This window comes from Macaca mulatta, chromosome 4 (genome assembly GCF_049350105.2).
Source record: "Macaca mulatta isolate MMU2019108-1 chromosome 4, T2T-MMU8v2.0, whole genome shotgun sequence".
NCBI lineage: Eukaryota > Metazoa > Chordata > Mammalia > Primates > Cercopithecidae > Macaca > Macaca mulatta.
The window spans coordinates 76761139-76774645 of NC_133409.1; the positions used below are offsets into that span (position 1 = coordinate 76761139).

Sequence of the window (13507 nt, forward strand, 5' to 3'; positions counted from 1 at the left end):
AATTTTAATTAATCATTTTCTATGAATTCAGTAAAGAGTGATTCAAATGAAAATCAGTATTTTAACTCAACATTCTAATGTAAAAGTTCAGATTGTTTTAAATATTAAGCTGATGCTAAAGTTTATACGCTAAAATAAAGAACTAAGAGATGTTATGCTAAAGTATTGATAGTTTTTCTGTGAAAGTGTGGTACTAGTACAAAATAGATCACTAAGGAACAAGAGAGTCCAGCTATAGACCCAAATCTGATATGCAGTGAAGGCGACATTTCAAATCATAGGGGAAAGATGAATTGTTCGTGAAATGGTGACAGACTGAGGACAAGATGTTCAGCTGGATCCCTGAATTCTTTTCTTTTCTTTTCTTTTCTCCTCTTCTCTCCTCTTCTCTTCTCTTTTTTTTTCTTTTCTTTCTTTTTTTTTTTTTTTTTGAGACAGAGTCCCCTCTGTCGCCCAGTCTGGAGCGCAGTGGCATGATCTCAGCTCATTGCAATCTCTGCCTCCTGGATTCAAGTGATTCTTCTGCCTCAGCCTCCCAAGTAGCTGGGATTACAGGCACCCACCACTACACCTGGCTAATTTTTGTATTTTCAGTAGGGATAGGGTTTCACCATGTTGGCCAGGCTGGTCTCAAAACTCCTGACCGGCCGGGCGCGGTGGCTCAAGTCAGTAATCCCAGCACTTTGGGAGGCCGAGACAGGCGGATCACGAGGTCAGGAGATCGAGACCATCCTGGCTAACACGGTGAAACCCCGTCTCTACTAAAAAATACAAAAAAGTAGCCGGGTGAGGTGGCGGGCGCCTGTAGTCCCAGCTACTCGGGAGGCTGAGGCAGGAGAATGGCGTAAACCTGGGAGGCGGAGCTTGCAGTGAGCTGAGATCCGGCCACTGCACCCCAGCCTGGGCAGCAGAGCAAGACTCCGTCTCAAAAAAAAAACAAAAAAACTCCTGACCTCAGGTGGTCCTCCTGCCTCGGCCTCCGAAAGTGCTGGAATTACGTGAGCCACTGTGCCCGGCCCCTGTATTATTTGTTTTACTTCAGTTCCAGACAGATACAAGATTTAAATGTTTAAAAAGAAAAAATCAAGCTAACAAAAAACTGTATTTGCCTCAAGGGTGGGATGGTGGGGGCAGGGCTGAGAGATGCTAAGTGTACTCTCTACTGGAATATTCTTTGAGATTGGGTGCCATCTATTTCCCATTCCAAAGTTTTATTTGTAAGATTAATAATTAAACTATAAAATTACTCAAAAGAATTATGGGAGAGAAATTTTTTTTTTTTCGTTTTTTTTTTGAGACGGAGTCTCGCTGTGTGGCCCAGGCTGGAGTGCAGTGGCCAGATCCCAGCTCACTGCAAGCTCTGCCTCCCGGGTTCACGCCATTCTCCTGCCTCAGCCTCCCGAGTAGCTGGGACTACAGGCACCCGCCACCTCGCCCGGCTAGTTTTTTGTATTTTTTAATAGAGACAGGGTTTCACCGTGTTAGCCAGGATGGTCTCGATCTCCTGACCTCGTGATCCGCCCATCTTGAGAAATATTTTTTAAATAAAAGTATGAAAGTCCCTTTCTATGTAAGACAAAACCCCTCAGTGTGACAGTTGTCAGAGTGTGGGAATGTAACTGCATTCTCTTTGAAATGCAATTTGACAAAATCCATCGGTTCTAAATACACAGTCTCCTTAAGCCTAGCATTTTTTCTTCTGGAAATTTCACAGAGGCCTTTTGGATTGCAGTTTTCATCTAAAGGACCACCAGGATGGCTGATAATAGAAAGGAGAGGTTTGTAGGCAGTAACAGTGTACAGACTGGGAAGAGACCTTCTCTGGTGTGTGCCGAAGATGAAGGGACACATTGGGTTTTATGCCTCACAGGGCCTGTATCACACTAGAGTCACATATATTTAGGAGTTTTGGGGCAAAGTGATACATATGTATGAGAGGAGTTAAGAGCATGTGCAGTGGGTAAACATATGTAACATATATCCTTGTTCACTCTGAGAGGAGATTTTAGCATTAAAATGAGGTGGACTTGGGCTCTTTATGTGAAAAGGTGAACTGTAGACACAGTTTGTGCGCAGCCTCGGCGAGCTGCTGAAACTGGCTTTAAGGCCTGCAGTTGATTGTAAGAAGAAAATGTTTTTAAGGCCAGTCGTCTGCCCGGTTAGAGTTGCCTTGGTCTGAGTTGTAAATCAGAGTTAGGAGGGGTCTGATAGCTCCTGTTCTTAGTGAGTTTAGCTCTAGTAATTTAGAAAGTTGCTCTATTCCCTTAACCTTAGGATCCATCTTAGTTGATAAAGGGGTGTCTATTTTGGTCTCTCCGATCACACTGTATTATTTATAGTACCCAAAGACTGAAAACAAGGTAAATGAACATCAGCATATACTGGTCAAGTTGTAGGAAATATATACAATGGAATTTTATGGAGACAGTGTGAAAGAACATTGTGTCCATACGTGCTGATGTACCTTGCAGAATGTTTTATGCTGTTAAGAGAAAAATAAAAAGTCCTGAGCAAAAATAATATAATGTAGGCCAACTTACATGTTTAAAAACCAAAAGGATCTATCTCTGTCCATGGGATGTTTGAGTAAGTATATACAAGGAATTTGTTAGTAGCATGAAACAAAAATTATGGTAGGCCACTGTTTCAGAGTTCCTGCACTAGGCCCCAGCAGACCAGGCCAAACCAGAATGGAGTCACTTGTGCTAGACGCTCCATAGCAAACTGAAACTTGAAGGAAGTAGATAGGTCCCAAAACAAACCGGTTTTTTCTCGAGAACAGGAGATCCCAGTCTACCTGAGTTAGCATAATAAGGAGTCCCCTCAGCTTTAACCATTACGTAAAAGTATCCTGAAGTAAACTGGTGTTAACTGTCAACTTTCTTTCTGTTGTTCTATTTCCTTATTAACCCATCTTTAAAAACCGAGTGCTCTGTTCCTGCCCAGTGGGAGTGCTCCTTCTAGACTGTAGGAAGGAGACTGCCCAGATTCATGAATCTCAAGTAAAAGCCAAGTAGATCTGTAACACAATGTGTTGTAATTTTGTGTCTTTTGACAGTAGTAGTTCCTTAGAATGACTAGCATCTTAAGATGTTAGGCATATTTCTCAAATTGCATATACTTTTATTCTGTTTGAAGTTTTTTATTATACATGTATTCTTTTTCAAATTAAAAGACCTACTTAAAAATACAACAGATTGCTATAAAGCAGTTAGAAATAGGTCCTCATTATCAGCATGAATAATCTCAAAAACATAATGTTGAACGGGGAAAAAAACTTGCGAAGAGATACAGTATGACATCCTTTAGGCCAATTTTTAAAATATAGAACAATTGTTTGTGAATGTGTACATGTGCAGCTGAAGTATGAAAACACACATGGGAATGGATACAGGTTCAGAAAAGTAGTGGTTACTTCTGGAGAGAAAGAAAGAGAGGGCTCTAGCTGCTTCTAATAGTTTCCTTGTTGCTGTTTTCAAAGTTCCTAAGCAAATACGGCAAAACGTGTTCATATCAGTAAAATTAGGTTGATGCTACCTTTTGTGCTTTCCTACATGTTTGGAAATTAAAATACTATGTATGTAAAGTTGTTTTGAATACATTTCTATTAAATTTTTTTTTTAGCACTCCTGTTGTGTTCAATTATGTCAGTTCATTATTGAATTGAGTCATGGTTTCCAAAAGTCACAAAAATTCTCCTTCTTTTTACCCCTTTCAATAGGTTGGCAGTGGCAATGACCCCTGGTCAGCCTGGAGTGCCTCCAAATCCGGGAACTGGGAAAGCTCAGAGGGCTGGGGGGCCCAGCCAGAGGGGGCTGGAGCCCAAAGAAGCACAAACACTCCCAACAACTGGGACACTGCCTTCGGCCACCCCCAGGCCTACCAAGGACCAGGTGAGGAGAGGGGCGCGAGGTCCCGCCCTGCCTGCCATGGCTGGGCGGGAGAGACAGGGAAGACCAAACTGGTTTTGCTATTCCCATACTCAGCAAAACACAGAACAGTGTTGTGACCACAGCATGGGAAGGGAGGATTGCCCCACACACCAGGCAGCTGTGCAGCAAACACCGACTGAGTGTCCTACCGTCGTGATACTGTCTACCTGGAGTCAGATCAAGGGAGTGCCCACCACCCCCACCTTGGGTTCAATTAAGCTGCTGGAGCAGCTCACAGAACTCAGGGAAGCACTTTACTTACTACTGTCAGTTTATTACAAAGCACAGTTGATAGGATGCAAATAAAGAGCCAGATGAAGACATGTGCATAGGGCGGGGCACGGGGAAGGGACGTGGAGCTTCCATGTTCCCCTGCCCCATGTGCCCCTACATGTTCAGCACCCCAGAATCTCTTTCCCTGTAGCTCAAGGATTTTTACAGCGGTTTCATCACATAGGCATGATCGATGATGATGATGATGATTATTATTATTCTTTGAGACACAGTTTTGCTCTCGTTGCTCAGGCTGGAGTGCAGTGGCGTGATCTCGGCTCACTGAAACCTCCGCCTCCCAGGTTCAAGTGAGTCTCTTGCCTCAGCCTCCTGAGTAGCTGGGATTACAGGCACCCACTGCCACACCCAGCTGATTTTTTGTATTTTTAGTAGAGGCGAGGTTTCACCATGTTGGCCAGGCTGGTCTCAAACTCCTGACCTCAGGTGATCCACCTGCCTCAGCCTCCCAAAGTGCTGGGATTACAGGCGTGAGCCACCACGCCTGGCCGGCATGATTGATTATTAACTCAACTTCTGGCCCCACTTTTCTTCCCAGAGAATGGGAGGTGGAGCGGAAGTTCCAAGCTTCTAATCCTGGCTTGGTCCTTCTGTTGACCAGCCCCCATCCCACCAGGAGTCACCTCATTCGAACAAAAGATGCTCCTACCACCCGGGAAATTCCAAGGGTTAGGAGGTCTGTGTCAGGAGCCAGGGTCAGAAACCAAATATCAGAACAAAAGATGCACCTTGCACACCTAACATTCAGGAAGTTACAAGAGTTTTAGGAGCACTGTGCTGGGAACTGGGGACACAGACCAGATAGCTGTTTCTTACCTCACAATACCACTCTGGGTCATTGAGTCGAAAATAGATTTTATTCAAAAGAACTGCTCGCAGTTGCCCTATTCCCTAGTAGCAAACCTGGATCCAAATGTAGATGGTCATTAACTGTAACTTCAGTTCAGTCTTACTTGTCCATGTGAAGTCTCAGATTCAAATGCTGGGTTGGTAAAGTAAAAGCAGAATGGGCGGTGGAGGCTGCAGAAGGCTGAGGGCCCCTGCTGTCGCCCATGGATCGCTGCATTTGCAAGGAAGCCGAGCCCACGTTCTGATCTCCACATCTTCAGAGAGATGAGAAGTCTTGGTTATTTGTCACCTTCTCATTTTAACATCTCAGCAGCTAACACATTTGTTTTAAAATCTTGAGCCAGAAACAAGTGTATGTGGATGGAGTGTGGCTCGTCCTGCTGATTTAAGACCTCTGCATTCACTGTTTTAACTTCCTGTTTGACTAGGCGATGAATAGAAATACTGAGGCAGAAGAGAAATGTATGGAATGGGAAATAATTTGGGAATTAAGGGCATTTATGTCTGTTCTGAAGTTAAATAAGAAGATAGTCTCCCTATTTTTTTTTTTTTTCAATCTCTGAATCTGTCTCCTCTGTAAGCACATTGGGCCAAGAACTGAATGTCTGTTCTAAACAGCAAGGACCTCACTCGTAAGCTTAAAGAAGGGTGCAGGTCCTGGCTCAAGACTGGCAGTTGTGGACAGGAGCTGCCTGTCAGCAGGACCGGGGTGTAGGCTGAATAGAAGCATTGAGAGACTCCTGGTGTCTGGCTCTGTGGTCACTTGGCCCACATCCTTCTCACAGTTTGTTCTTCTCCCATGTGGCATTTGTCTCTCAGCTTCTCCATAGTGGCACTCTTAGGGTCTGACACTAAAGGATACTCAGGCCATTAGAATGGGGGAAGAAGGAGGAGGGGGAGAGCCGACAGCACCTTATCTGACACGGGGGTTATTGTCAGAATAGTAGCTACTGATGCTGCTTAATTAGTTCTTCACTCTCATCTTTTTCTCTTTCCCTTTTTCTCCCATACCCCAACCCGGTCTTTTTAATGTACCCCTCGTTGCCCTTCTCTCCCCTTTATTGTTAGTGTTAAACAGCTGCTTTTCAAAGATCTGTCGTCCCTTTTGTCCTCCCCAAGCCTCTAGAATTAAAGGGTATTCTGCTTATTTGTGATTGTATAAGACTAGATGTATCAGTGTCTAGGCCTCTAGAAGTCTTTTCTCCTGTGTACCACTTAACATTCTTATAGTCTGCATTTATCTGAAGTGACTTGGACTGACAGCGCTTTAAAAAAATTGTCTGTATTTTCACACCTGTAATTCCCAGCACTTTGGGAGGCCGAGGCGGGCAGATTCCACGAGGTCAGGAGATCGAGGCCATCCTGGCTAACACAGTGAGACCCTGTCTCCACTAAAAATACAAAAAAATTTAACCAGGCGTGGTGACGGGTGCCTGTAGTCCCAGCTACTCGGGAGGCTGAGGCAGGTGAATGGCGTGAACTCTGGAGGTGGAGCTTGCAGTGAGCCAAGATCGCACCACTGCATTCCAGCCTGGGCGACAAAGCAAGGCTCCGTCTAAAAAAAAAAAAAGTAGCTATATTTAAGGTGTACAGAGTGATGTAATATACGTGTATATAGTGAAATCATTACTACTGTCAAGCGCTTAACATATGCCTCACTTCACATGGTTACCTAAGTGTGTGTGTGCACGTGTGTGTGCACATGCATGTGTATGTGCAAGTGGGTATATGTGGTAAGAGCACCTAAAATCTCCCTCAGCAACTTTCCCATATATAATGCAATATCATTAATTGTAGCCCTCATGCTGTACATGAGATCTCTAGACTATCCTACATGACTGCAACTTTGTACCTTTGACCTACATCTCCCTAGTTCCCCCTGTCCCTGCCCCTGGTAACCACCCTTCTACTGTCTGCTTCTATAAGTTTTTTAGATTTTTTAAAGACCTGTTAAAAGTTCCACATGTAGGTAAGATCACGTGGTATTTTTATTTGTGTGTGTGGCTTATTTAGCCTACTGTCCTTCAGGTTCATCCATGGTGTCACAAATGGCAGGATTTCCTTTTAAGGCTGAATAATATTCCATTTTATGTGTATACTACAGTTTCTTTATTCCTTCATCCATTGACAGACACTTAGGATGATTCTCTATCTTGGCAATTGCAAATAATGCTGCATTGAAAATGGGGGTGCAGGTATCTCTACAAGGTACTGCTCTCATTTCTTTGGCATATATACCTAGGAGAGGAGGAGTTGCTGGGTCATATGTTAGTTATAGTTTTATTTTTTAAGCCTCCATACTGTTTTCCATAGCAGCTGTGCCAATTTACATTTCCATCAAAATTGTACCAGGGTTCCCTTTTCTTCACACCTTTACCAACACTCATGATCTTTGGAGTTTTTAAATAATAGCTATCCAGTCAGGCGCAGTGGCTCATGCCTGTAATTTTAGCATTTTGGGAGCCTGAGGCGGGCGGATTACCTGAGGTCAGGAGTTCAAGACCAGCCTGGGCAGCATTGTTGAAACCCTATCTCTACTAAAAATACAAAAATTAGCCGGGCGTGGTGGTGAGTGCCTGTAATCCCAACTACTCGGGAAGCTGAGGCATGAGAATCACTTGAACCTGGGAGGCGGAAGTTGCAGTGAGCTGAGATTATGCTACTGCACCCCAGCCTGAGTGACAAAGCGAGACTCTGTCTCAAAAAATAAATAAGTAGGCCGGGCACGGTGGCTCACACCTGTAATCCTAGCACTTTGGGAGGCCTGAGGTGGGAGGATCACGAGGTCAGGAGATTGAGACCATCCTGGCTAATACGGTGAAACCCCGTATTATAAAATACAAAATTTTTATAAAATACAAAAAATTTAGCCAGGCGTGGTGGCAGGCACCTGTAATCCCAGCTACTCGGGAGGCTGAGGCAGGAGAATGGTGAGAACCCGGGAGGTCGAGCTTGCAGTGAGCTGAGATCGCGTCACTGCACTCCAGCCTGGGTGACAGAGTGAGACTCCGTCTCTAAAATAAAATAAATAAAATAAAATAGCCATCCTAAGAAGTGGGACATGATATTTCACTGTGATTTTGATTTCCATTTCCCTAGTGATTAGTGATGTTGAGTGCCTTTTCATATACCTCTTGGCCATTTTTTTGGTCTTCTTTGAAAAAATGTCTATTTGGGTCCTTTGTCCATTTTTTAATTGAGTTTTTTTTTCTTTTTCTTTTTCTTTTTTTTTTTCTTTTTTTTTTTTTTTTTTTTTTTTTTGCTATTGTGCGAGTTCCTTGTATGTTTTGAATATTAACAGGTTATCAGATACATGGCTCGCAAATATTTTCTTCCAGCTGATAGGCTACCTTTTCATTTTGATTGTTTCCTTTGCTGTTCAGAAGCTTTTTAGTTTCTTGTAGTCTCACTTGTTATTTTTGACTTTGTTGCCTGCGTTTTTGGTGTAATATTCAAAAACACAATTGCCAAGGCCAGCGCCAAGGAGCTTTTCACCTGTGTCTCCTTCTAGGAGTTGTGTGGTTTCAGGTCTTCCATGTAGGTCTGTAATCTATTTTAAGTTGATTTTTGTGTGTGGTATAAGACAAGGTCCAGTTTTATTCTTTTGCATGTAGATATCTGGTTTTCCCAGCACGACTTACTACGAAGACTGCCCTTTCTCTATTGTGTCATCTTGGTGCCCTTGTCAAAAATTAAAATTAATCTGACAGCCCTTTTTAAATTGCTTCTGATTTGTGTTTTGCACTAAAAGATCTATAATTCAAGCCTTAAAATTGACTACAAAGCCATTACTCTTAACATCCATATTATACTCCTATATTATACCCTTTTCTCCATCAAAAAAAAAAATTGATTTGCCCAGTAGGTAGTTACTATCAGAAAATTAAACAATTTCATTTTCGTTTTGGTCTTTTTTCTTAACTGATGATCTTCCATTTTCACCTCTAGCAACTGGTGATGATGATGACTGGGATGAAGACTGGGACGGGCCCAAGTCCTCTTCCTACTTTAAGGATTCGGAATCAGCTGATGCAGGCGGCTCTCAGCGAGGAAACAGTCGTGCCAGCTCCTCATCCATGAAAATTCCCCTTAACAAGTAAGTTTAAAGGGGAGCTGGGGAACCAGGGCCGTAGTAGAAGTAAACAGTAATACAAAGCATATACCATAAAAAGAGGCAGCTGGCTTTTTCCCTTTCCAGTGATCTCCTAAGTTTTGGGTATGATTCAGTTATTTTTATTTGGATCTTAACTGAGAAGCTTACTTAAAAAAAAAAGATTTTTGTTTTACAAGGTTAATAAGCGAAATATTTATTTTATTTGATGATTTCCCAATTGTTTTCATTACTTCTACTTTTATCAGTTTATGACATATTAAGGTTTCATTACTAATGTCACAGGAAAGCTAAAAAAAAAGTAATAATAGCAACTCTGTTTTAAATGTTTTACTATTTTATTAATCACTTGCCATGTGCCAGACATTGTGCAGAGTGGTTTGTATCATTTACATGTGGCCCTCGTATCCTTTGTGGTACATAAAACCCCTGTTTTACTGCAGGCAAACTGATGCCCAGAGAGACGCACCCGAGTGTTCCAGTCAGGAAACCAGGCCCTCAGGCGCCGAAGCCCGTGTTCTCAGCTCCTGCGCCTAAAAACGTGGTCGGGAGCTTTGTTTTAGCTTAGGTTTCTCTTAGATTTAAAACAAAAAAAAAAGTGTTGTATTTTGTTTTGTTTTCTTGTTTTGAGACAGGCGTTTCCCTCTGTCACCCAGGCTGAAGTGCAGTGCTGCGATCTTGGCTTACTGCAACCCCCACCTCCCCGGTTCAAGCGATTCTTGTGCCTCAGCTACCTGAGTAGCTGGGATTACAAATGCATGCCACCACGCCCAGCTAATTTTTGTATTTTTAGTAGAGACAAGGTTTTACCACGTTGGCCAGGCTGGTCTCAAGCTCCTGGTCTCAAGTGATCCACCCGCCTCTGCCTCCCAAAGTGCTGGGATTACAGGCTTAAGCCACCGCACCTAGCCAAAAAAAAAAAAAGGTTTTTAACAGTACTTGTAGATACCCTACTTAACAGGAAAGCATGTGGGCACCGGTGACCGTGGACATAGTAGGATTCTTTGGAGAGACCTAAATAAGGCTGTAGTTTATGCCTGTGTAGCTTGAAGGAGATATATTAATAATTTATGACTTCCATCAGAATTTTCAAGTACTCTTCTTCCAGCAGTTTAGTTTATTTTATGAAATGACTAATACTTTTCCCCAATATTCCAAGTCCATGATTGAAAGCAGATATCAAAGAATGTTAATCTGTGTCTGGAAAAATTAAAAACATAACATTTGACATATATTTAGACATCAAGATCTAGGTCTAGATGTAGTTTAATAAGTCCTACAAGTACTCCAAAGTGTATTTAAATAGCTTTGGTGATTAAATGCGTTCTCTTTTGACTGCACGCTTTTGTTGCCTCTTAATCCAGTTTCTTCCATTATATATTTTCCTGCTCAATTGCATGCATAATAAAATGAATAATTCTCTGTCTTGTTAGTCAACTGTGTCTTGTTTCAGAGTCAAATGTGAAGTTTTCAGTCGTGGTCAGTAGTGATGTGCATCATTGTCAGCTGTTCTTTAGATGTGAATATCAAGTATATTGAAAATTCATATAAATTAACCCCATTTTGAAAACAAAAGAAGCAGAGACTGAGAAAAATGAACAACCATGTTTTCATGGCTGATCAGTGAGGTTCCCTCATGCCTGGGGGGGTCTCTGACTCTAGTTTTTGGTGCTCTCCTCTGCTCCACTCTTGCTCTCTGATTTGCTTATAACCTTAGGCAAGTTTCATGACCTGTTGGAATCTCAGTTTCTTCATCTCGGAAGCAAGGAGGTTGGCTTTAAGAATTCTTTCTGCTCTAAAATATCATTCCAGGTTGAAACCACAGGAACGCAGGCCTAACTTGAACCTGTGCCTGTGAGGCATCTCCGTCTCTGTGTGGTGCTGTGAACAGTTTAAAACCCGGTGTATTTGTATTTAACTCTACTAATGTATAAATGAGTCACTTAAACTTAAAACAATTATAAAAATTGTTTTTAAGTATTAACACTTTTTCAGCAATTAGTCCATTTTATATGACAGCTGTATTCTAGTCATGGAACATAAATCTTATACTAGAAAAGGAGATCCGAAATTAAATATACTTGAGCACTATAAGAATTCATCTTGGGCCGGGTGCAGTGGCTCATGCCTGTAATCCCAGCACCTTGGGAGGCTGAGGCAGGCAGATCACGAGGTCAGGAATTCGAGACCAGCCTGGCCAACATGGTGAAACCTCAGTCTGTACCAAAAATAAAAAAATTAGCCAGGCTTGGTGGTGTGCCTGTAATCCTAGCTACTTGGAAGGCTGAGGCAGGAAAATCGCTTGAAGCCGGGGGGCAGAGGTTGCAGTGAGCCAAGATGGCGCCACTGCACTCCAACCTGGGCAACACAGAAAGACTCTGTCTCAAAAAAAAAAAAAAAAAAGACATCTTGATGCTGCTGAAATAATTAATACATTGCTGTCCTCAAAAATTTTTCTGTGGTCCGTAACAGTGCCCAAAAAGTGAAATGTTTACAAGCTAGTCAAGTTGTCGTGATATATAATCCCCACAGAAGCACGCCTGTAGTCCCAGCTACTCGGGAGGCTGAGGCAGGAGAATCGCTTGAACCAGGGAGGTGGAGGTTGTGGTGAGCCAAGATTGTGCCACTGTATTCCATCCTGGTGACATAGTGAGACTCTATCTCAAAAAAATAAATAAAATAAATTAATTAATAAATAAAAGTGTTCCAGGTTAGCCTGTTAATTCGTTAAGCATTCAGTATGCTCCAAAACCTCCTCCAGGTCCTGAAAACACAGATGCTTCCTCTAAGTCACTCTGGCTGCTGTAATAGGTAAATGGATAGCGGCAATCAGATGTGATGAATGGAATCACAAAATATGCTCAAAATGCCGAGGAAGACTCTGCCTGAGGCTGCAGGGAGTACTTCCAAAGAGGGGATGACTTAATCGCCAGTGACTGAAATGTACTGAGTACATGCTAGGCTCTTTACATAAATCTTTAATTCCCTTACCACCTTTGAAGGTAGGTCATTCTGGTCTCATTCTTCCACAAGATTTCAGCCCCTAAGGCTACCAAAGTGTTGGAGTCAGAATTCAAACCCCACGCCATCCAGCTGCAGGACACCTCTGGTCTCTTGTATAAGCTGTGTTTTAAAGGAATGTCTAGAGAAAGGAGACTCAAGGGAAGTCGGTCGAGAATGCAGGAAAAGAAGACATGGGCCCCTGAGAGTATCACACTGGCCTTCAGCTTGGCACATGAATGAAAGTAGCAATGCGACTGGAACTTCGTAGAAATAAGATTCCTTTTCCCACTGTAGATATTTTACTTCCTTCTGTTTACTGAAAGAAAAATTCTAAAACCCAAATTAATCTTGTCTTTTTCAGTAGCACTTTTTAGATGGCTGTGTTCTAGCTGTTCTCCAATTTTAGAAATATCCTTTGGCTGTAGATTTGATTTCTGGAAGTAGTCAAGTTTATTTAAGTTTTTGGGTCTTAAGTGACCTCCCCCCTCACCCCCACCCCAAAGCCAAATTTATTGATTATACTTTGGGTCTCTTTACCAAGGAGACTTGTTTTCCACTGTCATGAACTGCTTCTGAAGGCAATTCCAAAAGAAACAAGCACATACACTGATGAGCAGGACAGCCTCTTTGGGACAGTTGTGGCCTCTGGAGTGAGCTTGTTGAAAGGCAACTTTAATTTGGATGTAGAAATGCCAGCACGTGGCTGTTGCCCCCTGTGGCCAGCTCAGATTGGCATGCCCACTACTCACTGCCCCAGGGGACTAGGGGGCATTTTTTCAGGTCTGCCCTTCACTCTGTGGGGTGATGGAATGTTTCAGACATGGTCAAGCAAATAGAGTGCCCGTAAACATCACACCTTCAGGAGTCAAACTGTTCTCCTTACCAGATCAAGCTTAATTAAATGCCTAATTGGCCATTGAACAATCTGATTACATTAGGTTTCGTTTACCACAGTTTCCTAGTTGTAGTGCACCCGAAAGACAGGACAAGGTTAAAATTGGTAAATTCAGTAAATGTGGACGAGAGTTGTAAAATTCTTACAAGGAAAGACTTAAGATTGACGAACCTTTGTATTCATGATTAGATTTCCTGGATTTGCGAAACCTGGCACGGAACAGTATTTGTTGGCCAAACAACTAGCAAAGCCCAAAGAGAAAATTCCCATCATTGTAAGTTTGTTTGTTTTTGTTTGCTTTCTTTCTGATTAAACTCTTAACACTGTACCTTAAAGCTAAGCGAGTTATTCATCTTTTGGAAAGTATTTTTAAATATATTTAATGTCCCAAATAACAGATAATATGTGTTAGTGTTGTAGGAGTAC

The 13507-nt window shown here is 42.3% G+C and overlaps 1 protein-coding gene across 2 annotated transcripts in view; it reads left to right on the forward strand.

Moving 5' to 3' along the window:
• SNX9 (sorting nexin 9) overlaps positions 1-13507 on the forward strand; it is a 123228-nt gene that overhangs the window by 70336 nt on the left and 39385 nt on the right. For both annotated transcript variants that reach the window (XM_028847289.2, XM_028847290.2), the window contains 3 exons: positions 3722-3893; positions 9021-9168; positions 13271-13355. In XM_028847289.2, the coding sequence (XP_028703122.2) occupies positions 3722-3893; positions 9021-9168; positions 13271-13355 (405 nt within the window). The remainder of the gene's footprint in view (positions 1-3721; positions 3894-9020; positions 9169-13270; positions 13356-13507) is intronic.